General features: G+C 49.1%; 1 protein-coding gene and 1 long non-coding RNA gene across 4 annotated transcripts in view; one reads left to right on the forward strand and one right to left on the reverse strand.

The window, feature by feature from the left end:
• Positions 1-4,668: 4,668 nt before the first annotated feature.
• On the reverse strand, positions 4,669-7,835 carry LOC107533741 (uncharacterized). The gene is made up of 2 exons (XR_001602901.2): positions 7,539-7,835; positions 4,669-6,599 (listed from the first exon to the last, which is right to left on the reverse strand). It is a non-coding gene; the product is annotated as an uncharacterized LOC107533741 (long non-coding RNA).
• A 2,872-nt stretch (positions 7,836-10,707) lies between these two features.
• Positions 10,708-27,172, forward strand: part of IGDCC4 (immunoglobulin superfamily DCC subclass member 4) — a 38,158-nt gene continuing 21,693 nt past the window's right edge. For all 3 annotated transcript variants that reach the window (XM_087820858.1, XM_087820859.1, XM_087820860.1), the window contains exons 1-3: positions 10,708-10,777; positions 20,091-20,441; positions 21,113-21,254. In XM_087820858.1, the coding sequence (XP_087676984.1) occupies positions 10,708-10,777; positions 20,091-20,441; positions 21,113-21,254 (563 nt within the window). The remainder of the gene's footprint in view (positions 10,778-20,090; positions 20,442-21,112; positions 21,255-27,172) is intronic.

Genomic DNA, 27,172 nt, shown 5'->3' on the forward strand with positions numbered 1-27,172 from the left:
CAGGACACAGCCACTTTCTTGAAGGCATGATAGATTCTCTCTGCTGCTCCAGTCCCTAAGTTGTGCTTGACGTTCAGGGCCCTATATCACCTGACATAGCCTCATTTTCCTTCACCCAGGGCTCCTCATTCACCTACAAGCACCTAAGGGTTTCCTCTTTACATTAGTAGAACAAATGCTTTTAAGTGAGACCCAGGTTCCTGTTGGCATCCGACGGAGCTTATATGGGGATCTCCTGACCTGGGATAGGCGGCGTGGCAAATGGTATCAGCACTGGCTTTGGATCCAGGCTTCAACCCTGGCCTCTGATTCTTGCTAGCTTTATGGGTTTAGGCATATTTACATAACATTCTGACCCTCAGTTTCCTTAGGTGTGAAATAGGAATAATAACAGAACTCTCCTTAATGGTTTGCCGTGAGGATTAAGTTCATTTACTATCCTATAAAGCCTTTGGTGCCTGGCATGCAATAAAAGCACCCAATAAACGTTGTCTCAGGTTTAGCACTTCATTTTATACCACACTGTTTGCCCCTGGTTTTGTTTCTCCAGTTAGATTACAGACTCTGTGAGAGTAGGCTCTTGGTTAATCCTCCCAACCGTACTTACTACAGAGTCAGGTCAGAATCACTTGCTAGATACTTGAGTACCCAAAATTTTTCAGATGAAAAAGATCTTTTGACCTCCCTCAGGGTTGTCTGATTGGTAGATTATAGATTCCTAAGCACCCATCTACCAATTTACTTGTAAGACTGCAAAAGAAACCAAATTCTCCCTAATTTAAGCTTTTAGGACTCCTTTGAGCTGGCATTGGAATTTTTTTCTTTGAAGCTTCAGGTCTAGAGGAATGGTGCTTCTCAACCCCGGTTGCTATCATAGTTGCCAGGGGAGCTTTAAAAAATGTTGATGTCGGAGTCCCTCCTGGGATCAATTAATCAACATGGGGTAGGGGGTAGGATAGGAGGTAGGAGGGAGTAGGTCTGCCATCTTTTAAATTTTTTTTTATTAGCTCCCTAGGTGATCCTAATGTGCAACCAGAGTAAAGAGCCAGAGCAGATTCTTAGAAATCATGTCATCTGCTGCTTTACTTTACAAATGAGAAGCTAAGGCCCACAGCCAGGAAGTGATTATACCGTAGCCATCCCAGCTGTTTAAAGAGAGTCCATGCTTGAGCCCAGGTCTTCTAGCTGTCTTTACCTCCCAGAGCAATGTTCTCCCAAACCAGACCTCAGCAGAGGCATTTGCCAAAGCGAGGGAGCTGAGACTGCTGCCAGGAAACCACAGGGTTCCAGGCCCCCCCAGCTCTTACTTCACCCAGAGCAGCCTCAGCTGTTTACTTCTGTACGATTGGGGGCACATGTTCTGCAGCTTCAAAGAAAAGGTGGCCCCTCAAATATATCAGTGACCCTTCCCATCAGATGGGGACACTGGGGCCCAGAGAAGACTACAAAGCCACACAACTGTGAAGTGGCAGAGCTGTTCCCAAAAGTCAGGCTGAGTAAACTCCCTGTGACATAGGCGGATAAAGTGACTTCCCCAAAGGCACAAAACTAGTTAGTAGCTGAACAGAGACCCTTAAATGCAGTCTCTAGCACACCTACTAAATTTCCTAAAATCTAAGATGTTACTGTTTGTAAGATACTGATAGAAGAAATATAAAAATGAAAATAAGAATGTATCTTAGAATCAAGGATATACGGTATTTGCCTGAAATCTGAGTTCCTTCAGGGACTGAGATCATGCTGAGAAAGCATGTACTGGGTGGGTCTTGGATAGGACTCTCCCTGAGCTTGCCCAGAGAAAGAAGGGGGAGCATGGGAAAGACTAGAGGATTTGTAATCTGATAGACGGGTTCAAGTCCAGCAGTTGTGATCTTGAGCAAGCCCTTTGCTTCTCTAACCTTGGACCCTAAAGTGGCGTTCTAACACTTCCTTCAGGGATGCAGTGAGGCCAAAGTGCCAGGCACAGGCCTCGCATGGGATGGGGGCTTGGAAGTGACTTATGACGTTCAAGTTGGCACTTCTGCTGTAGATCTGACCCCATCCCCTCTAAGGAGTGAAGACTGCCAATGGGAACCGTCTGCTGTCCAGGACCTGAGCTGTCAGGCCCAAGCTCTGGGGAGAAGATAGATGCTGGGTTGGAAGGGAAACATGACTCAGCCCAGGGATCTTGGGAGAACAGCAGGTTCTGGGACATCAGCAAGAAGGGTGGGTACAGAAACCTTCTTCCCATGGGGGTGACTAGACTCTGGCTTGGCTTCAGATACTTCCCACCTGCCTGACCAACGGCTGATTTTCCAGTGTTGCACTTTATTAGGATAAAGGTGTCATTAACTGTAAGGCCTTTGTTAGGGACAGCATGCTTTACCTTCGAGCAGGTGACACATTTCCCTCTGAATCCCAACCGCTAACATTTGAATGGTGAGTGTCCCACCACCTAGAGAATATTTCCTTATAACAGCATCATGTTCAATTTGATCTTCACAACAAGCTAGGAGACATTGGTTAGATAGTATTATGGTTCCTCCTGTGTCTCCCATCCCAGAAAGAAATTAGAGCTCAGAGAGGTCAGAGTGCAGAAGTAGAATGCTAACCCTGGCTTCACTCATCCATTAGCAAGCAACACAAACTGAGCAGCTGCCATGGGCCCGGTTTATGATGAGGGATCCAGGGATATAAGGATGCTCAGAGGAGTCAGACACATTCTCTACTCTCAAAGGGTTCTCAATCCAGAAGTGGAGATGGATATGTAAACAAGAGGGTCAGTGCAAAGAGAGATGTTGAGTGCTGTGTGAGCCCCCAGGAGGCAGAGCAGGACAGCAGTTAGGAAGGAGTGTGGGCTTTGACCCAGAGAGCCTGCAGTCCTATCTCCCACTGAACCACTTCCTACTGTGTGACCTTGGGCAAGTTATTTAACCTCTCTGTGCTCCAGCTTCCTCTTCTATAACCTAGAGTTAATGATTGTAATATTTCATGGAGTTGCTGTGAGCTTTGATATGAGAAAACACTTGCAAAGCTCCTAGTATCTGGCACACAACACTCAACAAATATGAGCTATTATTTTCTCTGGGCAGTGAAAACAGGATGGTCAGGGAAGGCTGCTCAAAGGAGGTGGCATTTGAATGAGGTGTTAAGGAGTGAGTTTCCTCAGGTGGAAGGAAGTCATTCAGGCAAAGGGAATACTTTACACACAGACATAAAGGAGTAAGGGGGGAACTGGCACACTGGGAGGCAGAAACCTGAGAGGGGGTTGGGGGCAATCACAGGAAAAGGTGCAGGTGCTGGGAATGGAGTGTGAAGGACCTTACGCACCTGCCCCCGGCTCTGCTTGCTTCACCTCCACTGGTTTAGTTTGCCTGAGAGGCCAGAAGAGAGGGTGGGCCATGGAATAGACATATTTTGATGGGGAAACTGAGGAGGGAGAAGGCTGTCGGGCAGGACAGGCCTAAGGGGAGGACCCTGGCCTCCTGCAGGAGAGGGTGCAGTTTCCAAAGAGGGGTGGACAGTGTGACCTACACCGCCCACCTTTCGGTTCTGCTGAAGGTGCTGCGCGCATCCTGATCAGTGTGTCCAGCTGAGGGCAGAGCATCAGAGACCCCGGGTGAGAACAGGTCACACAGCCCACTGTGCCGGTGTCTGTACAGGGGCCCTCATAAACGGGACCAGCAAGGAGCCATGTGACTCCCGGGCTTGCTGGGCAGCCTGGCCTGAAGCAGAGGTGGCTGTTAGGACCCATGGTTCCAGGCAGGAGCTAGCTGTTGGGAGCAGCAAGGAGGTGATGGGAAGTGGAACACTGTCGGCCTGGAGAGCCGATGAGGAAGGACGGTTCGGGGCCGGATGTGTCAGTGTGAACAACAGTGACCTGCATCATTTTATTTTTTTTTTAAGTTTTAATTTATCATGGTTACACAGGGACATAGCTTAAGGGGTCAAATTCTAAAATCTCTAAATAGCATGTTTGTAATGTTATCCTGTGATTTTTTTCCAGTTTTTATGCATTATTTAGTGGTATCCCACTATGAAAGATTCGAGTTTCCCATTTCCACCGAACACACACACGTCCCAGCTCCCTCATTTTTTCAACAGAGTTCTATTGTAATTTCACTTAGGCCATACTCAGTGTTTACATCATTTTGACTATGTAAATGTATTCAGAGATGAGTCATGTAATAAACTGAACCATCTTTATTCATGCAGAACTTTGTTTTACCTAGTTAATAATTATCTTTTTTCCAGTGTATGTATTTGTTACTAATTCAATCCCAAACTTCTCAACCTTTCCATTGCTTTTTTGTTTTAATTGCTACTATTTCCAATGTTTTTCTGCCATATATTTTCATTGCCAACATACAACTTTTTAGATACTTAGTGAGTGGAGCTGGTTTTGATTGGGTGGTCTGAGAACATAGCCACCCTTTGTGGTTGTTGATTCTTTAGGGAAACGTGTTTTGCTTTCCAGGCAATTGATTTTTAAGCATACTGTAGGCATGACCACCTGTATAATGCCAGTTTCTGCCCTCAAGGAGTTTCCAATGTGATCTGAGACACAAGGCTGAAACAAATTACGTAAATGAAGAAATTGCTGTATGAGGCAGAAATAATCCAGTGCCTCTGAGTGGTACAGACAGATGGGTAAGGACTGGATAGATGATCACCTTGAAGGAGCTGGGATTTGAGTTTTAAGGGATTATATATGTTCTTTTTATTGTGGTAAAATATACATAGCATAAAATTTATCATTTTAGCCATTTTTAAGCATACAGTTCAGTGGCATTAAGCACACTCACACTTGTGCAGCCATCACCACTATTTCCAGAACTTTCTCATCTACCCAAACTGAAGATTGTAATTTTTCCCCTCTCGGTTCCATTTACTATTTCCGATTACAAAAATAATATGTGTCGCCCGGCCAGAGTGGCTCAGAAGTTGAGCATCGACCTAGGATCCCGGAGATCACAGTTCGATTCCGAGTCTGGGCACATGCCGGGGTTGCAGGCTGGGTCCCCGGTGGGGCCATGCAGGAGGCAGCCGATCAATGATTCTCTATCGTTGATGTTTCTATCTCTCTCCCCCTCTCCCTTCCTCTCTCTGAAATCAATAAAGACATATTTAAATAATACTAATAATAATGATGTGTTCACTATAGATAATTTGGAAAAAACATAGAAAAGCACAAAGAAGAAAATTAAAATATCCCCTAATTCCACAAGTTGGTTAGCAATCTGATGATATTAGAGGGGTGGGCAGGCATCCCAGGGTGATAGGAGGCCCACCCCACTGGCTCGGAGGGTTCGAGCCGAGGCGCAGTGTGAGGGAGAGTTTGGAATATGAAGGGTGAAGATATTGTAAACATACCTTTTTTTTGCATCTTCCTTACAGGAGGATGAATGGGGGAGGCAGTGAGTGGTTCTAATAGTGAACCCGGCCCAGTAAAGACTCCAGCAGTTGTTCTGGGTATCTAGTACAAACCACCCCAAACGCAGCGGTGTAAAACCACCGCCACCATTGGTTATAACTGTCGCGCACAGTGCTGGGTGAGCTGGGCGCAGGGCCTCCTATGTGGTCAGGGTCAGAGTGGCGGGGCCGGACGTCGGGGAGGCGGCACTTCCCAAGGGAACGGCTGGGCCTCCACCGGCATCTCTATCTCCACGTGATCTCCTCGCATGGTCTCTCCAGTAAGGCAGCCTCAAGGTGGCCAGACTTCCCACGTGGCGGCTCAGGGCTCCAAAGTCACATGTCCTCCAGAGAAAGCCAGGTGGGAGCCCTGTCTTCTTTTATGACAAGCCTAAGAAGCCACGCAGTATCACCTTCGCCACATTCTAGCCTTTAGAAATGAGTCACTAAGGCCCGCCTATGTTCAAAGAGGGGAAGGAGACACTGCTTGTTGGAGGCAGAAGTGTCAAAGAGCTTGTACACGTATTTTTAAACCACCACCAGGGTGGATTCCATTGTTTGTTCTAGAATGATATGAGCTCCACAGACAGCCACTGCTGGTCCTACAGAGCAAGTTCTTGATTTAGAGTCACAGAGCCTACCGAGGTCTTAGAGGTTACTCAGGCCAGGGCTTCCCAACATTTTCTGATGCCCAACCTCCTTTCACAGTAATATGCTCTCTTGAGAACTCCCTTAGTGATTTAAAACTTCCATTATTTTTGCACGGCATCTGATAAAGCAGTAACTTTTAAAAAAACATGCATTGGGATCTTACTATATGCTGTGCACTGTGCTAGATGCCAGAAAAACAAAAGCGAGCAAGAGCCACATGGTTCCTGCCACAGGAAGCATACTGACTAGCAGTAGAGCCAGTTTAATACAGACTATGATAGTGAAGCGTATTAGATATTCTGACAGAAGTACCAGCTCACACAGTAATTTCTCTGGTTCTGATCTCTCTGCTCAGATCAAAACGGTGTTTCTGGTCCTTGTAACATTTTCACTTGGAAGCCATGAAGGTACCTCATACTCAATCTCCATGTTCTCTGTTTAACGACATCCCATCCACCTGGTCAAACCAATTAAAACTATAGTCCTCTCGCCTTTTCCCGGTCTCTGAGCCGCTACATTGAGCTGTCCCCAAGATGTTACTTCAGCCTTAGAATTGTCTCAAAGAAGAAAAATAAAGTGTAACAGTATATTGTTAATTGAAGGACGTTTAAACATATTTAATTGATGAGTTACAAAACCCTCTTCCCCATTTAAGAAATGCATGCTGATCTTGAATTAATTGAGAAAAAGGCATGATTTCTTAACAAACAAAACTGTATATCAAATTTGGGGACCAAATATACATTGAAATTTAACCACAGGATCAAAAATTGCTTTCCTGATATAATTCCCTTTTGTGCTACAATTTTTAAAAAGTAAAAATTTTTTTTTTTAGTTTTATTTCTGAAATGTGAAATAAAAGATTTTATATCTATTTTGGAAGTACTTCTCCACAAATAACATTGTAGATACAATAGGTCTGCCTTTCTGATAGATGGAATTATCACTAGATTTATTTTTTTAAACATTGGCTTTTGACGTATTAGTGACTAAACGACTTTTGATTAGAAGACTGGAACATTCTTTTCCATCACCTTGAGGTAAATTTGCAAAATTATCATTTCTCCCTCAGCCTTAGATTGTTGTAAATTAGCGATCAGTGCTCCTTATACTTCCTGTCATGTATTTCTTATGGTCCAACAAGGCTATAAATTAAATAATTTATACATAAATATAGCTAAGCTGTTTAAGGGTAAGAGCCAAGACAGTGGCTAATGACATTCACCTGAGCATGTTCACAGCCCCCCCCCCCCATGGACCTCTACATGGGAACACCCCATACACATTTGGAGGCGTTCCATGGTACCATTTGAAGAGGGAAAATAGTAGACTATGTTATGAATTGATTTAAAAAGCAAGATATTAAGGCAAGTGCCATATCAACTTTTTTTTTTTTTAATTTATCTTTACCATATCCACTTTTAATGGTGTGAATTCTTTGGAACCCCTGGTTAGGAATGTGCATCACACCCAGCCCTCTGGTTTTTCTCACTCACCAAGCTGAGGTCCAGGAAGAGGAAAGAAGTTGCCCAAAGTCACATAGCAAATTGTTTACAGAGGCAGGACAAGAAACCCTGGCTCTTGTTCCTTACACTGGATTTGGCTGGCCTGAGCCTGTCACACCGCTGTCCTACTCCACCCCTGTGTGCTGAGATACAAAGACAGAAATGAACTGGATTTTTGTGTGTGGCTTGTGGAATCAGCAACATTCTTTATATGGTGACACCTTGTTCATTCATTTATTCATTCAATTGAGAGCCAAATCATCAACTGCTTTCTCAGCAATATACAAGGCCTTCCCCATCTGGTCCCAGTTTCCCTCTTTGGCTTCCTCTCCCACCCCTGACCTCTTTCCTGTCCAGCCACACTTCTTACATTTTGCTTACACTGGGTTCAGGTATTTGTTTTCTCTGAAGCTTTCCCTTCCTTTCCTCCCTGTGCCCCATCACAGTCTGTATCATACAGTATTATAGTTCCCTTTCTACTTGTCTGTTTCCCTCACTACACCAAGTGCCATGCAGGTAAAGAACCATGTTCACCACTGTGTTTCCAGTGCCCAGAGCAGGCCTGACCCACAATAGGTGGCCCATGAATATCTGTGCAGTTAATTATTGGCTCTGCCATTTCCGGAATACATACCGTGCTCTTACACCACAGGGCCTCTGCAGAGGCCTACTCTCCTTAAATTGTCAAGACCCAGGTCAAACATCTACAACAATCAACAGTTCTGTGAAGAATTCTTCCTCAACCCCCCCACCACACCCTCCTTCTCTTGTTCCCATCCTTCCAGCTACCCCACGCCACTTAGGACACTATTGTTCCTGTGGGTAGTGATTTGTATCTTTTATCCTGGCCACTGCACCTACACAGTGCCAGATACTGGTCTAGCTGCTTAGAATTCAGCAGTGAACCTAACAGACAAAAATTCCACATTCTGGTTGTGGGGACAGACTATAAACAAAATAAGTAAAATGGCTATAGAGCATGTTAGAAAGAAGTGAGATAAGAAGAGTGGGGGAAGTTGTGGGGACAGGAGGGATGGGGGTGGGGACAGAGCTTCAGACTTATCCTAGCTGGGCAAAGGTCTAGAGGCAGGAGGGAGAAGGCTGGTCATGATCAAGTTACAGCCACGAGGCTAGTGTGGCTGGAGAGGTGGTGAGCAAAGGGGATGGTGTGGGAGGTGAGATCAGAGAGGTAAAAGAGGCCTCCAGGTTACACTTTGGCTTTTGCTCTGAACTAGGAGGCCCTGGTAGGTTTTTAGCAGAGAAGTGACACAATCTCATTTACATTTTAACAGAATCACTTTAAAAATATATATATATGTCTTTATTGATTTCAGAGAGAGGAAGGGAGAGGCAGAGAGAGAGATAGAACATCAATGATGAGAGAGTCACTGACTGACTGCCTCCTGCACGCCGACTAGAGATCTAGCCCAAAACCAGGGCATGTGCCCTGATTGGGAATCAAACCGTGACTTCTGGATCCTAGGTCAATGCTCAACTGCTGAGCCATGCCCGGCCAGGCTAACAGAATCACTTTTGATGCTGTATTGAGAAAAAGACTGAAGATGACAAGGACAGAAACAAGGACACCCATGAGGAGTTTACTGCAACAATCCAGGTAAGAGGTGCTTGGATCAAGGTAGTGGGAAGATAGAACATGAAGGATGTGAAAGTGAAGGGTCAAGGATGACTCCAATGTTTTGGAAGATCAGAGCTCAATCGTGGACATGTTAAATATGAGATGCCTATTAGACAGCCAGTGAAAATGTTGAGCAGGTAGCTGGATAAGTCTGGGGTTCAGGGGAGATGGTCCAGCCTGGAGGTATAGACATCTTCAGTATAAAGATGTCACTTAAAGACTTGATGACCCGATAGCATCACTAAGAGAAGCAACTGGGAGTGACTGGCTAAGTCAAATGCTGCTGATGGGCATGGCAATGAATGAATAAATGCCAGATCCCATTAGATCTGCAAATCACAGGTCATTTTTAAGGGTTAACTAGCAACAGATGGGTAAGGCACCTACTGGGTACAGAGACAAAATGGCTCTAAGTCATGGGAACACTGGAAACACAGGGAATAAAGAACCACAGCATCTTGGTCTTGGAAGGGACCTTAAATAGGTCATTTAATCTGTACTCCTCTCCCCACCCTCGCCTGCAGATTGAATCCCTGGCTTTAGAACAAGAAATATTTGTGGGATACTGAGGCAACCAGTCTGGCTAGGACAGAGAAAGGCACAGTTGAAGAAAGAGTGGGAAACGACTTTCTGGAGTCAGAACACCAGGGCTCTGGTCCCGCATCTGCTGCTCCCTGACCACATGTCCTTAGGCAAGTCTTCACCTCCTCCAGCCTCAGTTTCCCTACGTGTAAAATGAAAGCAATCAAACCTCCCTGGTCCCTTTCAGGCTTGCAGAGATGTCTGACTGTGACGGGGCTCAGGGTTGAGTAAATGCCCTGCCTGGGTTGGTTATTGCAAGAGCAGGGGAAGGAGGCCAAGAGAAGCCCTGGGCGTGGAATGGCAATGGAAATGGGGGTGAGGAGGGAACCGTCACGTCCTCAGTGGGGGTGCAGAGTGTGGGGAGGCTAACCAGGATTCAGGACAGGGCCTGGGATGGGATGGGCTCCGAAGGCAAGAAGGGAAGACGGGGCCATCAGGACGGAGACCGAGGCCTTGAATCTGCCTCCATTCAGCCTGGAACCGAGATGGGGGAGACCCTGAGGCAGCGACAAGGAAAAGGAACGGAGACACCAAGGCAGAGAGACCCGTGGACCCAGATACAGAGGGACTAAGAGGCTGACCCAGAGACAAGCGGCCCAACGGGGCCCACGGCGACCCAGAGAGGGCCAGGCACTGGGGCGCAGACCCCAGCAGGGCACAGCCCGGCGGCCCAGGGTCACGGTGGCCCGGCCGGGTCCCCGGCGCAGCCCGGGCTGCCGCCCTCGCGGAACACCACCAGCCCCCCCACCCCTCGGCTGCTCGCCCAAGATGGCGATGGAGGGGCGGGCGAGGCGGCCGCGGCCCCGGCCCCCGCTCGGGCCCCGGCCCCCGAGGCCGCGCCCCCGCCCGCGGCGCCGCGCCTCCCCGGGCCACTGACGCCCGGCGCGCCCTCCCCCGGCGGCGGCGGCCGAGGTGCGGGGCGGCGGCGGCCGGGCCGGCCCCATGGCGCGGGGGGACGCCGGCCGCGGCGGCGGGCTCGTCGCGCTGACCTTCTGCCTGCTAGCCGCGCGCGGTAAGGGCGGGCGCCGCGGCCGTGGCCGGAGCCGCAGCGGGGTGTCCGTGCGCCCGCGCCGGGGGCTGCGCGGGGCTGCGGGGCCGGCGGGCGTCTTGGGTCCGGAGCGAGTGCGGGGTCCGTGGGGCGCGGGCTGCGCGTCCGGGTCCCCGCGACGCCTGCGCTTGGGGGCGTCTGCGGCTCCTACTCGTCCGCAGGGGGTGTGTGTCCTTGGTTTTCGGAGTCCGGGGCGAGCGCGGAGCGAGCGGGGTGTGCGCGTCCGCGCGCGCGCTTGCGGAGGGTGGGGAGGGGGCTTCTGCGGGCGGACGTGTCCGCGGCGCGTGCCGCGGTCTCGCGCGGCGCGGGGCTGCGGTGCGGTGGCCGGAGCGGGGCGGGCTCTGCGCTGCCCGCGCGGTCTCGGGGCTGGGAGCGTGTGAGAGAGCAGGGCTGTGGGGGTGCGTGTCTGCACCTCCATTTGTGTCGAGACCGTGTGTCATTGCGTTTATGGGGCTGAGCTAATATTTGGCCTTGGCTTTTGGGAGTGTCCTTGCCGGCGGTGGGGAAACAGCAGGAGATTTCTGATTGACTAGGGTTAGTGGTGGTAAAACACTCAACTTTGCCCAGTGGGTGTGGCCCCCGGGGCTGGTGTATGCGTAGGGGGGGTGTTGCTCCCCCAAACCCTGGCCTGGAGTGGGCTGAGGGAGGGGGCGGGAGACCAGTTGCTTTTGTGGGAGGTGTCCAACACTTGCACTCGGGATGGGACGCGTGTCACTCCTGCCCCCACCCCAGGGGCAGATCAGGGGAGCGTGAACGGGGTCAGCCAGGCCTCCTCCGACCTCCCACCTCAGTTCGGGGTGGGGGTAGGAGTCAGAGTTGTCCACGCTGGAGAAAGGGCCGGGGCTGGGGTGACGGAGTGCGGAGTCCCTAAGCCTAGGGCTCCTTCTTGCGCCCCTAGCCCTCTGGCTCCCAGTCCCGCGCGCGCTTGGGGGGCGGCCCATGGGGGTGGTAGGTAGGAGGGCTAGGAAGGGGGATGGGCTGCCCGCTTTGTTCGCCCAGTTCTAGCCTTCCCAGCGGAGGGGAGAGCTGAGGATGTGTCCGGGGCGAGTCGGGGAGGGACTTGGCGGTGGGGGTGGGGAGGGGTATTTCTCTCCAGCTGCTGCGGCTTTCCAGAGAGACTCCGCCAGGCCACGTGGGAGGGAGCAGGGATGGCGGAGGGGGAAGGAGCCCTAGCCCCGCCGGCCCCGGGCCCATCTCCAGGAAACCAAACTGCGGGTGGGAAAGTGCCGGAAACTTCTGGGATCCCTTCTTTCCCTACAAAGACACGCCCCTTTCTAGGCTGAAGGCCCACCTGGCTGGAGGCCTCCTGGGGGCCGAGTCCCGAGGCTGGCCCTGGGAGTGAGGGGGTTCGGGGTTGTCAGGTGAAGAGGTCAGGGCGCATCTCCTGGAACCCAGGAATAGTTGTGCCCACGGTCTTTGGCTTTTCCAAGAGCTCCAGACACCACGGGCTCAGTGCCACCCAACAAAGAGGGACCAGGGCTGGGAAGTGCACTCGAGTATTATGAATACTGGTGGGGCCTCTGGCAAGGGGCTCGGTTTGCCTCAGAGATCTGGCCTCTCTCTGCTCTGGAGTGCACAAGGCGGTGGCAGGGGCAAATCTGGGGCTCCCTTGACAGCAGTGTGTGGCTAAAGCAACTGCTCTACCAGCCTTCAGCCAAAACCCTTGCTGTTCCAAGCTCAGCTGGCCTGGGACAATCCTATAGAGTTCTGACTAGCCACCATGATCTGGACCAAGGTCGCTTATGCATTCATTCAACAAATACTTAGCACCTTGTATTATTATTTTTTTTTGTCTAGCATGTGCCTGGTACCTAGAATATAGTAAATAAGGAGGCAGACCTGGTCCCTGTTGCAAAGTTTCCAGTCTGGTGGAGGGAGACTGACAGGTACTCTGGAAAGGTCAGCAAAGGTTTCCTCCAGGAAGCGATGAATAATGGAGCTCAATGCAGGGCCCCAGTTAGCCCTGTGGAAAGAGTGATGGTGGAGCAAGTTTTCCAGAGAGAACAGCACGTGCAAATGCTGAGAGGTGACTTAGTTTAGACCATTGAATGAAGCTAAATCTGGCTGTGGTGTAGAGCACAAAGGGTGAGAGTGGACCAGGTTGGGAAAGGATGGGACAGAGGCCATGGAGTGTCAAGGGAGAAGGGAGGTTGGACATGGACCCAGCTTATGAAGGGCCTTGTAAGTCCCACCAAGGTTTCCGAGACCCTAGGAGCCCTTGGTGGGTTTCCAGATCAGCTTTGCATCAGCTCACTCCAGCCAGTGTGGAGAATCGATTGGGCAGGGCTGAGGCAAGGAGCTTCAACTTCTTGGGAGGCTGTTATAGTAATCCAGAAGAGTATGGTGGCAACTAGTGGAGTGGCAGTTGGGGTGGCCAGAGTAGCTGGATTCTAGAGATACTTAGTAAGTGATATCAGTAGGATTTGACAATAAATTGAGTTTGTAGGGGTTGAGGGAGAGGGAAGTAAAAAATAATAGACACTTCAGCAACCTCAAATGGCAGAACAAAGGGCTGGTGTTGGGGTCAGGATAGTGACTGCCCCTCTCCCCTGACACTTCCCTTGAGTCAGGGATTGGGAACTGGGGAGATGTTTTGTAAGAATGGGGTTGATGCTCGAACTTTTTTTTAGGTGCTGTTTTCATGGTATGCAAGAAGTGGGGCTCTTCGTTTCACCCAGCCAGAAGTTGGGGGGTGGGGAAGCCAGAAGTCAGTAATAGAAGGCCTCTAAGAACATGAAAACTGCTTTCCTCTTACCCAGAAACTACCCCCTATCCCTGTCTTGGTCTGGAGGCTCAGAGGCCACCTCAGTCAGTTGAAGTGTTGGGGTGGCCCTCTCTGACCCCATCTTGGAGTTTAGGAACCAGGTGAAACATACTTTCTCTTAATAGTGAATCTTTTTTTAAAAATCCTTGCCCGATATTTTCATTGATTTTGTTGTTGTTAACCCTTACCTGAGGATATTTTTTTAATTGATTTTTTAGAGAGAGTGGAAGGGAGGGAGGGAAAGGGAGAGAGAGAGAGAGAAAAAAAAACACACATCGATGCGAGGGAGACTTGTCGATTGGTTGCCTCCCACTCATTCCGTGACTGGGCCGGGATCAAACCTGCAACCCAGGTATGTGTCCTTGACTAGAAATCGAACCCGCAATCTTTCAGTGTGACGAGGGCCGACGCTCTAACCACTGAGCCACACCAGCCAGGGCTTCATTGATTTTTGAGAGCGAGAAACATTGGTTGCCTCCTGTATGTGCCCTGACTGGGGATCGAACCCAAAGCCTAGGTATATGCCCTCACCTGGAATCGAACCCGAAACCTGTTGGTATATGGGACAATGCTCCAACTACCTGAGCCGCCTGGTCAGGGCTTAATAGTGAATCTTATCCAAAAGTTATCTAAACCTTCATTGATCCTATATGTACTTTCATGGCCCAATTAATCACATATAATGTAAGTGACCTCACGATTAGACCATCATCAAACGCCAACACTAAAGGGAATTTAGGAATAATTTTAGCATGAGCCCATTTTATAGATAAGAAAACTGAGTGACTTCCCAAGGTTACATGGATAGGGACTGAGCTGGGGCTGGAACCAGTCTCCTGGCTCTCGGAGAAGCTGAACTTTCCTGAGATTTGGTGCACACATACCCAAGTTCAGTCTCTCTGTACTCCCTCCCCTTTACATGAGAAGTTATTAACTTTGAGCTTGGGCCCCCTCAGTTGGTGTGTCTGGGCTCTGGAATCCACCCTCCTCCCTCCATCCCCTTCCCCCACTGCCTCTTGTTCAGCCTCCACTGTTTCTGAGGTACAGCAACCAGACTTGACACAAAATTCCAGATGCAGAACAGATGTCATTGCCAGGCCTGCCTGGGGGCTCCCAGCTCCCTGGGGTGGGGGAGAGAAGAGTAAGAGGAGCTCTAGTGGGGGAGGACCCCAGCCCCAGTCTGGTTAGAGGTGGATGATGGGAGCTGCAGGGGATGGAAAACCAGAGAGAAGATGTTCTAGGCCTGACATGCAGAGAAATGGAATCCTTGTCTTCTGGGCTAGCTGGGCTGCCAGGTAATACTGCCTCACTGCTGAAGCTGAAGCATCCTTTGAACTCAAGGGGCTGTGGGGTCATTGGGGTCAGGGAAGCAGAGGCTCAATAAGCTCTCAGGTGCAAGCTGGTACAGAGACAAGACTTCTGGAAGGTTCGATAAGGGGCTCATTACTTTGTCATGGAGTTTGGAGGACAGAGCCCTGGCAAGTGAGTGGAGCATATGAGGAGAAAACAGTGGGCACAGGAGGAAGATATTTTTAATCATACAAGCCAAAGAGCAAAACAAACAGGTGAGGTAGTGAGCTCCCTAGTCCTGGCAATGTTTAAAGTAGTTTCTTTCAGTGTGAGTTTGCTATTCTGTCCCTGTGCTTTTTAAGCATTTTGTTAGGTGTCTACTAGGTGCCACATAGCCTGCAAGGCAGTTTCCACATATATTACTCACATCATCTCCAGCCCTGAGGGGAGTTCCTGTAATTCTTACAGATGAGGAATTCAAGGCTTGGAAAAACATGAGGGGCTCTGTGTCATATCTTTTTGAGTGTGTTCCGTGTGTGCACTCTCATGTTCAAGGAATATTTATTGAGCACCTACGATGTGCCAATTACTGTTTTAGGTACTGGGGATTTAGAAAGCTGATAAGGACATAAACTTGAGCTTGTGACCTAGTTGGGGAGAAAGACAAATCAAAAATTTAGAATGCCCTAGCCAGTTTGGCTCAGTGGTTAGAGCATCAGCTTGTGACCTGAAGGGTCCTGGGTTCGATTCCTGCCGAGAGCATGTATCTCGGTTGCGGGCTTGATCCTTGGAGCTGGTTGGGGCACGTGCGGGAGGCAACCAGTTGGTGTGTCTCTCACATTGATGTTTCTCTCTCCCCCTCCCACTCTTTCAGAAAAGCAATGGAAAAAATATCCTCGCGTGAGGATTAAAAAAAAAAATTAGGATCTTAACTGCAATGATCAAGGTGCCCAGGGTCCTATAGGGCAGAAAAAGGAGCGGTGTCTAAATCAGACACTGGATGGCACAGCTATCGTAGGGAGAGGGTGCAGCATGAGCAGCGCATGGAACAGCAACGTGCTTCCCGAGAACTGAAAGTGGTCTGGTTGGTGGGTACAGAAGGGCTCAGGGAAGGGAGGTTGGCAGCCGAGTGTGGCTTTGCTGTCAAGTCGACTGAAGGGGGTGCCCTGGCTTTCCTCGTGTCCCAGGCAACCATCCCAAGCTCTCCTTCCAGCTGTTAGTGGGAGGGGCTTAGTGTGTGGTTAGGGAGGTGGCAAGGTGGGGGCAGGAAGGGAGGTTTCTGGAAAAAACTGACTTGTGTCTCCTGGGAAAGGAGAGTGGTGATGGTGTCATGGAGAATTGCCCTAGATCAAAAACAAGTTGTAAATCTGTTGGGCCCTGAAGTTCAGAAGTGACAAGGCATTGATGTTTGTGGCAAGTTCTTGGCTTAATTAAGGAGGCATCTGGCTTCGTTCCCCTCCCCCCACCCACCTCTTTCCTGAGAGTTCACTGGAGAGTGGAACCCTGGCTCACACCAGGCCCCTACAAATCCCCTGAAACAGCATTGAGCTGACCCTGGGGCTCAGCAGCATATCTCCTTTCTGTCTGAGTTCTAATTGGCCTCATAAAATCTAATTCATCCTGGTAAATGGGTAAAATAATCTGTCAGAAAAAGAAGATTAAGAGATGGCCTTGGGGCTCCTAAGCATAGAAGCTCTGTGTCTCTGACGGTCTCTCGGAGGAGACCGAGGATGACTATGGGAGAGGGAGGCCTCGAGGCAGAAAGCTGGCAGGCAGCACGTGTCCACTGTGTCCGCCCCAGCCCTGAGAGGGACAGCTGAGAAATACTTGTGGGAAGGGCTTTGGGGGTCAGCCGTGGCAGTGGGCTGAGGGTTGCAGGAAAGATCTGGCCACAAAGCCACTGGACAAACAAGACCCACTCCCCAGAGCATCACTTTTACGAAAAGATGTGATGGTGTAGGAACCACATTTATATTAAAACAAACATTGCTTATAATGGAGCAGAATGCAAAATGTGCCAAAGGTTTAAAATAAAACCATTTTGGGCAGCCAGTAAGCCTCCAGAGTATGCTCCTCTCTGCTTCTGGGACAATTTTGGTGAAAATGAGAAATGTGAAGATTCTTCATTTTTAAAACTGTGGAAATGGAGGCTGAAAGGAGGAAAGCAGTGGATCCAAGGTCATACAACAAATGATGGACCCAGGACTCTGACTCTATAGGTCAAGGCCCATTGTCCATCTAGGCAAGAGGAAGAATGGATTTCCAAGTGGCTGTGTGATGTGAGACTCAGGGAAAACTTCACCGGGGAAGACAGGGGCAGCTTCATGTAGGGCTGGTGCCTGAGCTGAGCCTCTGAGGATGCTTGTCCAGGCCCCAGAAGTTGCATGGGGCACTGAGGCAGAGAGAAACCTCTTATTCAGAAGCAACTGCCTCCAAGAGAAATGAGACCCTCCTTCTGGGCCTCAGTTTCCCCATCTACAAAGTGAGGAGTCTCAGGCTTCCCAACATGGGCCAGCGTGTGTTCCCGGCACAGCCGTGTATTCTCCTAGGTTCTCTCTGCAAGTTGCATCACTGTTGGTTTCCCTGTTCTGCCTTGTTGGGTGCTGCTGGGCTCCTCGGAGGTGGGGAAGCCAGACATCTGCTGATCCATGAATATTCAGGAAGGGAATCGGAGCCTCCTCTGGGCTCCCCAGCCAGCCGCCCTGGCCCCTCTGGCCGCCGTCCTGCCCACCAGAGCCCAGGCTGCTGACATACCCAGCAGCTGCTCGGGCCCCAACTGTTCACATTGTTTGTTCAGCTCGGCAGGGGATTTTCCAAGCCCCGGACGTGCTTTGGGGGGCGGGGAGGCTGCCGGAGGGCTCAGAGATTCGTGTCATGTGGGGCTTTCTCCCCTGAAACTCAAACCGACTGCTCAGCGGCTGGAACCGTGCAATTGGAAGCCGCTGGGCTGAGAGCCCAGACTTGCCTGCGTTTGAATCCTAGAATCTTGGGCCTCAGAGATAGAAGGGACTGGATGTTAGGAACAGCGATTAGCATTTGTGCAAGCCCCTTTTCGGTGCCTTTAAAGAATGAGCTCCCATTCCTTGATTGATGCTTATTAGGAGCTGAGCTGGAGCCCTGACTTACATCATCTTGTTTATTTCTCCCAAGCTGGTGATATCATTATTTTACAAATGTGGAAACTGAGGCCCAAGAGGTTAAGTGGCTTGACACACAGCTGGTAGGTGGAAGAACAGGATTGGAACTTTGACCTTATATGCCAAGGTCAAATGCTCTTTCCACTACAGCAAATGGCCTTCAATGATGGGAATGCCAGTTTGGTTTCTCCAATTAGAATGGAAACTGGATGAGGGCAAGGGCTGCCTTCTCCTCCCTGTACCCACTGGTAATGCTGAGCCCAGCTGTGGAGCTGGGGGTGTCAGCAGAGCCTTTCTGATAGATTCAGGCTCTGTCTGTCCTTCACACTGCAATGTCAGAGCCCTGGCTTTTGCCCTGGTCTCCTTATCTTAGCCAGTCAATGTTTCTCCCCTCAGTCTTGTTCTTCTTCGAGGGTAGTGGGTAGGGAGCCTAGGGACAGACAGGGGTTCTAAGTGAGGGTCTATGTGTCCAGGTTTCAACGAGTGTGGCAGAGACTGGGGTGCCTGTGTTCAGGTGTGGAAGGTTGTATCTATAGTCTCTGTATATGTTTAGATGATGCTCTATGTTTCTTCAGTAATAGGTATGTCTAGTTCATTAATAATCCTAAAATCATAGAATCTCAGACATCACCTGCTACATTTGAGTAAACTAAGGCAAGGAATAGTCACTGGCCCACAGCTAGACTGTGACAGAACTGGGTCTGGAACTGAGGGTCCCTGATATCCTAGCTATTGTGCTTTCCGCATGCCCCACATGGCTCTGTCTGCCTCGACCTGCCCCATGAGAATGGGTCAATGTCCCTGGTTCACTCTCAGATACCTCATTCTGCCCTGAAGAAAGGAGTCAAGTCAAAGGATAAGAAGTGACCTTGGGCTATTGAGCTTTTATCAGACAGGGAGGCAGCAAGTCAACCTCCTGGGAAACACAAATGGAAGAACCAACTATTTCTCTGAATGATGGTTCCTGGGCGCAGCTGAAATGTTGGTTAAAATAATGAATATTGGCCCTCGAATGTTTTTGTTTTGACCCTGGGACGGCATTTCCTTCCTCCGTCGTTCCCTTACCCTTCCCTTTGTGACAAGGGCAGTGCTGGAGCTGCAGGCTGTCCTGGGGCCTCTGGAGAGAGAGGTCCCTGGCTTGGTCAGGAGACTAGGGTTCTGGTTCTGGCTTGGTGTGTGGCCCTGGGGAACCGTGCTGCAGGAGGGGTGCCTAGCTCCTCCAGCCACAGGGCAGAAGTGGGTCGGGCTATAGTGGTCAAGGCGATGTGTTTGGGTTCAGGGAGGAAGTGACATTACTGAGCCCGGTTCTGTGCCAGGTCAGGCACTGCGCTGTGCTCCTTCCCACACATCACCTCACTCGGTGCTCGCAACAGCCCTATCCCGAAGCCATCACTGTGTCTTTTTTTCCATTGAGATGCAATTCGCGTACCACAAAACTCACCACTTAAAGTGTACAAATCAGTGGTGGTTAGTATATTCACAAGGTCGTGCAGCCATCACCACTATCTAATTCTAGAAATTTTCATCACTCCAAAAAGAAACCTTATATCCTTCAACCGTCACTCCTCATTCTTCCCTCTCCCCAGTCCTTGGCAACCATTAATCTGCTTTCTGTCTCTATGATTCGAGTATTCTGGACGTTTCACAGAAATGAGATCATGCAATATGTGGCCTTTTGTGACTGGCTTCTTTTACTTAGCATAATGTTTTCAAGGCTCACCCACGGTGTAGCACATATCAGTCCTTCATTCCTTTTGGTGGCTGAGTAATGTATTTATCCACTCATCGAGTTATGGGCATTTGGGTTGTTTCCACTTTTTGCCTATTATGAATAATGATGGTAAGAGCTGTGTATTTTAGTGGGTGAGAACACTGAGCGGCTGGGGGAGATGGGCATGGAGAGGCGCAGCCATTTGCCCAAGATCACAGTTAGTGAGGGACAGAGCCAGGATCCAGACTCAGGTCTTTTTGTGAGACCTTTTTCTCCATGATTTGCCCTAGCCCCTGGGTGGGTGTTTCAGGAGCTGGGGGCTGTGGGAGGTGGGGCACACACACTGATGGCCCTGGTGCCCCCTCCTCTATGCAGGGACGCTGCCGTTGCCCCAGGAGACAACCGTGGAGCTGAGCTGTGGACCAGGGCCAGTGCAAGTGATTCTGGGCCCAGAGCAGGTGGCTGTGCTGGACTGTAGTCTGGGGAGTGCCGCTGCCGGACCCCCCACCAGCGTCACATGGAGCAAAGATGGAGGTGCCCTGCAGGAACATGACCACCTACGCCTGCTACCCAATGGCTCCTTGTGGCTGTCCCAGCCGCCAGCACCCAATGGCAATGAAGAGGCGGCCCCTGCAGCCTCAGATGTCATCGAAGGCAGCTATTCCTGCCTGGCCCATGGCCCCCTCGGAGTAGTGGCCAGCCAGGCTGCAGTGGTCAAGCTCGCCAGTAAGTGCTCATATCTGGGGTCTGAGCTAAGACCCAGGAGACCTGGGGTGTGGGAAGCGGGACCCTGATTAGTTACCTGCACAAAGGCCTAACTCTTCAGCCCAGACCCCCTTCCCTGCCTCTTGTCCTGCTCAGTGGGTCCCTCCCTGGTATTGTCTGCCTCACTGTTCGTTAGTCCCATTTCTCCAGTCCTCTGTTCCTGCCCCTTTTCTGTCCCATGGAGTTCGAGAGTGTAAAATGCTCTCCTCTAGGAAATCTTCCAGAGAGGCTTGTAAGAGTGTGGGGAGCTCCCTGGGTGCCTCCCCAGAAAGCTCCCCACCCCACAGTAGGTGGAGTGTGTAGAGTCAAGCCCTACTGTCCAGCCCACCCTTTGGGGGGGTGGCTCTTAGGAGGCACAGATCACCAAACACTAATTTTCAGGCCAGAAAAAATGTGTATCTTATTGTAGTCTGACCATGATGCTGATGTTAAGCCTGGGGACTTTGGAATCCACAGCATCTGACCAGGGTGTATCTTTGTTGGTCTGAATTTGCTCTGCTTGTGTTTCTATCACCCATGTTTCTCGTGTGTGTGTGTGTGTGTGTGTGTGTGTTTCACTGTCTGTGCCCCCTGTGGCCTCCTCTCTCTGTCCCTCTCCTGTCCCTGCCTGTGTGTCACTGTCTTATCCTCAGCACTCACAGGCTTCACTCTGCACCCGGAGTCTCAGACAGTGGAGGAGAACGGGACGGCTCGATTTGAGTGCCACATTGAAGGGCTGCCAGCACCCATCATTACTTGGGAGAAGGACCAGGTGACAGTGCCTGAGGAACCTCGGTGAGTGCCCTGTAGGGGAATGAAGAACGGGTCCCAGTGGGTAGGCCAGGGAACTCTCAAGGATTCTTAGAGTCAGGGCACCTCCATTTGCTGAAACTGACTTAGTAGCCAACCATTGCCTGACTCTCAGCTCATTTCTCGTCCCAAAGAGAAGTTGGGCAAGAAGTTTTTGTTCTCTGGGAAGAAAGCCATCCCCTACGTTCTGGAGCTTGGGTAGAGAGTAGTGATAGGGATCTTCAGAGCTTCTCTAGTCCAACCGCTTACTTTATTGAGGAACCCTAGGGCCATAGAGGAGCTGTGGTTTATCCAAGGCTGCACCGTGAGTCACTGGCAGAATGTTTGTTGTTTGTTCAAGGACCCAAGGCTGCTGGAAAGGTATTCTCTTTGTAAGGTTCTCCTGGAGTTTCTACCTCTCTTCTTCTCTCAGTTCCATTCAGTAGGGTGCAGCATCTGATAAATGGCTTGTGGAGGTCCCTCCTGTTTCACACTCCTCTCTCCCCATGAAGTCAGTGGACAGAGGAGCCACACCAGGGAAGAGTTCCTAAGGTGGAAAAGAAACAGAGGCTAGACCCTCTTGCAGCCTTCTGGGTAGGAACTTCAGCATGACCAGAAAGCATAAGGCCCAGCCTCATCTGTGGTATCTGAATTAATCTCATAACTCGGTTGTCACCCCGTGGATTCTTACATCTTTGGACATGCGGCTCCATAAACCTTTCCTAGTCTTCTCACTACATCTCTCTAGCTATAGTTACCACCTTGCTCTTTCCTGGTGGAGGCAGGGTTCCTTAGGCTCAGAAACACTGGTTTTCAGATCTTCCTGCCTTGGGACTAATCTATCCTGAGTGTGCTGAGTTGTCCCAGCTCCTCGGACTTTTGCCCATATCTAGGCCGGGCTGTGGAAGTGTAGGAGAAACTTCTAGGTAGAAAAGCCACAGGACACATCTCTGTTACAGTGGAGAAGGAGGAAGGGCAAGAGGTCAAGGTATAAGCCACCCTGTTGACTTTGATGAGCAGTTAGCCCCATTGGTCCTCAGCAAGTCCCTTCTCACTCAGCTTCATTGTCAACCATCTATAAAATTAAAAGGAAAAAAATGAAAGGGTTAGATCAGATCATGGTTTCCCAAAGTGTGTTCTTTGTAGAACCTTAGTACCTAAAGAGGCTTTTTGAAAAAACTACTCTGTAGGCAAGGTCATGAAACTGCCTATAAGTGTCCCTCTTGGAGTTTGACAAGGCACTGAGAAGTCCTGTATAGAAAACCTGTTTAACTTGTTCAACCCTAAGGCAATTTCCTGGTACTTATATTAATTTCTGATGATAGGGGATAATTTTTCTTCCATGGGAATCAGTCATCAATAAGAGTAATGTTTCCCAAAATCCAAGCACTTATAAACTGCCTTTATATAATTTTAGACTCATCTTCCCAGACCCCCTCTTGCAGCATTCCATGAATGAGCATCCTAGGGAGCGGACCATGGAAATACTGACATTTTAAGTTCTATGCCTTCCAAATGTGGGGCTTCCCGGTGCTATTTGGTGGGTGCTTCCTGGGAGTTGCTGGGCAAGAAACAAGTGAAAGCTTACTCCTGGCAGCCCCCCCAAGGGAATGGGAGAGAGCAGAAACCACTTAATGAGAGCTATGTTTTCTCACGTAATCGCTCCCATCATCTTTCAAGGTAGGTATTTCTTATTTTTCATGTTGCCCTCTTTTAGTTCATATTCCTAGAGAATGCATTTTCAAATTCATACAAATAAAAAAGAACAAAGGTTACTCATAATCCCATCACCCATAGAAAACCACTGTTAGTTAAAAATTTTTTTTTATTCTCACGTGAGGATATATTTTTTCCATTGCTTTTCAGAGAGAGTGGAAAGGAGGGAGAGAGAGAGAAACATCGATGTGAGAGAGGCACATCGACTGGTTGCCTCCCGAACGCACTGCAACAGCGGGGGGGGGGGGGGGGGGGGAAGCAAACAGCAACCTAGGTACATGCTCTTGGCTGGGAATCAAACCCGAGTCCCTTTGGTGTTCAGGCTGACTCTCGAACCACCTAGCCACACCATCCAGGGTCACTGTTAGTTTTGATGTCTATACTCTGGACTTTCCCCTATACGTTTATAAATATTCTTTTTTAAATTTTGGATTACATTGTACATATTGTACTGGGTTTTTTGTTCAGTCATCTTTTTTTTTTTTCTTCCTCAAAACAAAAATGGGATTATATTTCAAATTTTACTTTTTTTTTCCACTTAACACATAATAAATATCCTTCCAGGTCTGTACATATGGCAATGGCAGATATTATTATCCAGATTGTTAAATGAGGGAACTGATGATCAGAGATAGAAATACCGTGGCCCAGCTCACACAGCCAGTGTTGGATGCCAGAGCGCTGGCGTGGATGACATGCCAGCCTCTCGTGATTTGGTGGGAGGTGGGGGATGGGGCAGTTGCAATGTCTGAGGAAGTTCCTGCTGCAGGTGGGCTTAGAGAACGGGTGGTCCATCTGTGGCTCAAAACAGAGAAGTTTCTTCCCCAAAGTTTCTCAGCAAACAGTGGTATTGAGACCTCGCCTCCCGACATCTAGTTCAGGCATCATTCCATGAGGCTACGGGCCTCTCCCAGTAGCCTGGAGCTGCCAGTTCCTGAGCTCTGGGAGTGTTTGCCCCCAAGTCCTCTGAAAAGTGATCCTCATCTATAAATAAGCTGGACTTACATGTCCCAGCACATTGTGTGGGGGGAATAAAGAAATGTCTAAAACAGCAACTTGATTATGCCCAAGGTATGTATTTTTACAATACATGCCCAGATATAGTACATGTACAAATATGCTATTCATAAACTCAGCCCAGTGGTTTGAAGGAGACCATATGCCTTGGTGTAGGGAGCGCACATGTGCAGTTAATAAACACACTCTGTCAGGGTATATGTGCATAGTTTTGAAACTGATGGTGAAGACTAGACCCTAAGGCAATACCCTGGTACTTATGCTAATTTCTAATGATAGGGGATAATTTTTCTTCTATGGGAACCAGTCATCAATGAGAGCAATGTTTCCCAAAGTCCAGGCATTCATAAACGCCCTTTATAATTTTGGCCATCCCTAAACCATTTATACAATCACTTACTTAATGCATTTCTTTAAATCAACTCTCTCTTTTGTAACTTAACACATACTTAAGAGAAACATTATCTCACTGCAGTAAAATGGAAAACCAGCAACAGTTACCATAAATAGAAGGTGGCCATAAAAATAAATACCTAACCACTGAAATAAAAAAATGTGTGTCTGGATCCATTTGAAATCATTGTGTTATCTCCACTCACTCACACTTTAAAAACGTGGCACTAATGGACTTAAATACTGAGGGATCCCTAGTCCAGTCTTCTGCCCTGCCCATTTCCCAGTGTCCATCGAGTGTCAACATGGTGTGACCCTCGGCTAGTGTCCTTTGCCCCAGGGGATCTCTGTAGGGCTTAGGGGTGGGGCTCTTTGGTCTCAGGAAACTCAGAGCAGCTGTGTCATTTCTTCTGTGTTCTTGAATCCCTGGGTCCAACTGGCTTTTTGGGGGAGTGGAGCAGCAGACTCAGTCTCAGGCTTAAAGAAACAAGAATTCCTCCCTTTTGGATAGAGGTTTCTTTTCATTCTATAAGTAGCTATTTTGTTTTATTTGAAACTTGAATTAATTTTTAAATGATAAAATATACTAACTTAAAGGGGGAGAAATCGCCTACCACCTGAACACAGACAGCTATTATCGTTTTGAGTGTTCCTTCCAGTCTTTTCAAATATGTGTACAGTTTACACCGTTGTAAAGATGTGTTTAGAGTTTATAATTCATAGCTAGTGTTTAGGTCCATTATGCAATGTGAGCTCATAAGATGTTAAAAGGGTCAGAGTTGTGAAGTAGGAAGGACAGAAATTCTTTAACCCATTTTTCAGAGGAGATGCTGAGGCACAGACATGGGATGTCACTTGCTAAAATCACATATGTTGGAACCAGTTCTCTCCACTCTGCCACAGAGCCTGGAGTTAGAAAACAAATGTACAAGAGCACATGCTTTTTTCCATTTAAATTCTTTAAAGTTTTATATTTCCAAACTAATAAATATTCACTGCAAAAAAAATTTTAAAACACAACAAATAGCCCGGCTGGTGTGGCTCAGCAGTTGAGCATCAACCTATAATCCAGGAGATCACTGTTCGATTCCAGGTCAGGGCACATGCCCGGGTTGCGGGTTCGATCCCCAGTGCGGGGTGTGCAGGAGGCACCTCAATGACTCCCTCATCATTGATGTTTCTGCCTCTCTCCCTCTCCCTTCCTCTCTCTGAAATCAATAAAAATATATTAAAAACAACAACAACAACAGCAAACAAGTCCCCAGTAACCTTACTTCCAGAGAAAACCTTTATGGGTGATGGGAGTTTTACCACCCTGGATTTTTTTGTGTATATCCTAACATATCATTTATTTATATTCCAAAAATAGAGTTGCTTCATAAACACTGTTTTGTGACTGTCTTCCCCACTAACCAATAGATCTTGGACATCTTTCCAAGGACAGAGCTTCTAAAACCACATTTTAACAAAACAGAAATGATTTTTGGTTCTATTTTGCTCTGTTGGCTGTAGCAACAGCACATCTGAGGAAAGGTGTTCATTCATTCATTCAACACACATAATTAAGGAAATGTTACTTGTCGAAAGAGATATTAGCTCTTGGGTCCCTGGAGCACAATTTCTCTGGAAAGACCAGGGAACTTTGGGGCTAAGAAATGTAGTTTCTCCTGGCAGGAACCCTGCAGGCAGAGTCAGCTAGCTAGACTGAGGGAGCACGAACGGCCTTGGAGGCAGAGTATGTTAAGTGGAAGAGACCTGGATGGGGATGGGGGCTTTGTTTCCCAGATGAGTCCTGCTTGTCCTTCCCCACTTGGCTTTTCCCATGAAATTTCCTGTGGCTGCAGGCTAGGCCCTGGCCCAGGAATTTTTAATTTTTTAAAATATATCTCTTGATTTCAGAGAGGGAGAGAGAGATAGAAACATCAAGGATGAGAGAGAGTCATTGATCAGCTGCCTCCTGCACGCCCCTGACTGGGGATCAAGCCCACAACCCGGGCATGTGCCCGGACGGAATTGAACCATGATCTCCTGGATCCTAGGTCGATGCTCAACGGCTGAGCCACGCCCGGCCGGGCCTGGCCCAGGATTTTACCTCCAACTACTCTTTCCCTTCTTGTCCCTTCTCCCCCATTGGCCTACCACAGATGTGGGCAGCTGTCGTAGCTGAAGGAAGATGCTGGGGCAGAGTTGGGTTTGCCTCTGGAGTGAGGAAAGGAGTGATGCAGGTTTCTGTTTTTTCTCTAAGTCTTTGGGCCACAGTAGGTTTCCAGGCCCATGGCCAGAATTCTCTCCCAACACCCTCAAGCTGGTTCTCATCTCCTGTGTTTAGATTTTCTTATACCCCATTTCCCCACAAGCTAAGGGAACTTCTTTACCAAGTGCACAGCTGCCCTGTTTCCTCTCTGACCTTGGCCCAGCCTATATCCAGGCACCAGCACTGTTTGTTCTCTGAGATATTAGAACTCTCAGCCCTGAGCCCCCTGTAGGGATCACAGTTGGAGGATGCAGGAGGACCCACTCATTCCCTACTTGGGCTAGAGCCCACCACCCTGGCCCCCATGGACACTTCTCTGCCCTAGATTGCTTTGTCTCTCAAGCAAGGTCTCTGGGCCTTCCTAGCGGAGGCCACGTTCCAACCCTCTAACCAAGAGGGCAGAGAACACCACCCTCATCCATCCTGCTCGTCCTCAGTAATGTCCATGTTGATTGGGGCTTGCTGGGCACTGTGTTCCCTCCATTGGCATTCTCAGTCATGTAAGGGCTGCCAAGACAGGCAGGTGGGAAGAACATGGGATCTG

Source organism: Miniopterus natalensis, chromosome 1, assembly GCF_054644295.1.
Source record: "Miniopterus natalensis isolate mMinNat1 chromosome 1, mMinNat1.hap1, whole genome shotgun sequence".
NCBI lineage: Eukaryota > Metazoa > Chordata > Mammalia > Chiroptera > Miniopteridae > Miniopterus > Miniopterus natalensis.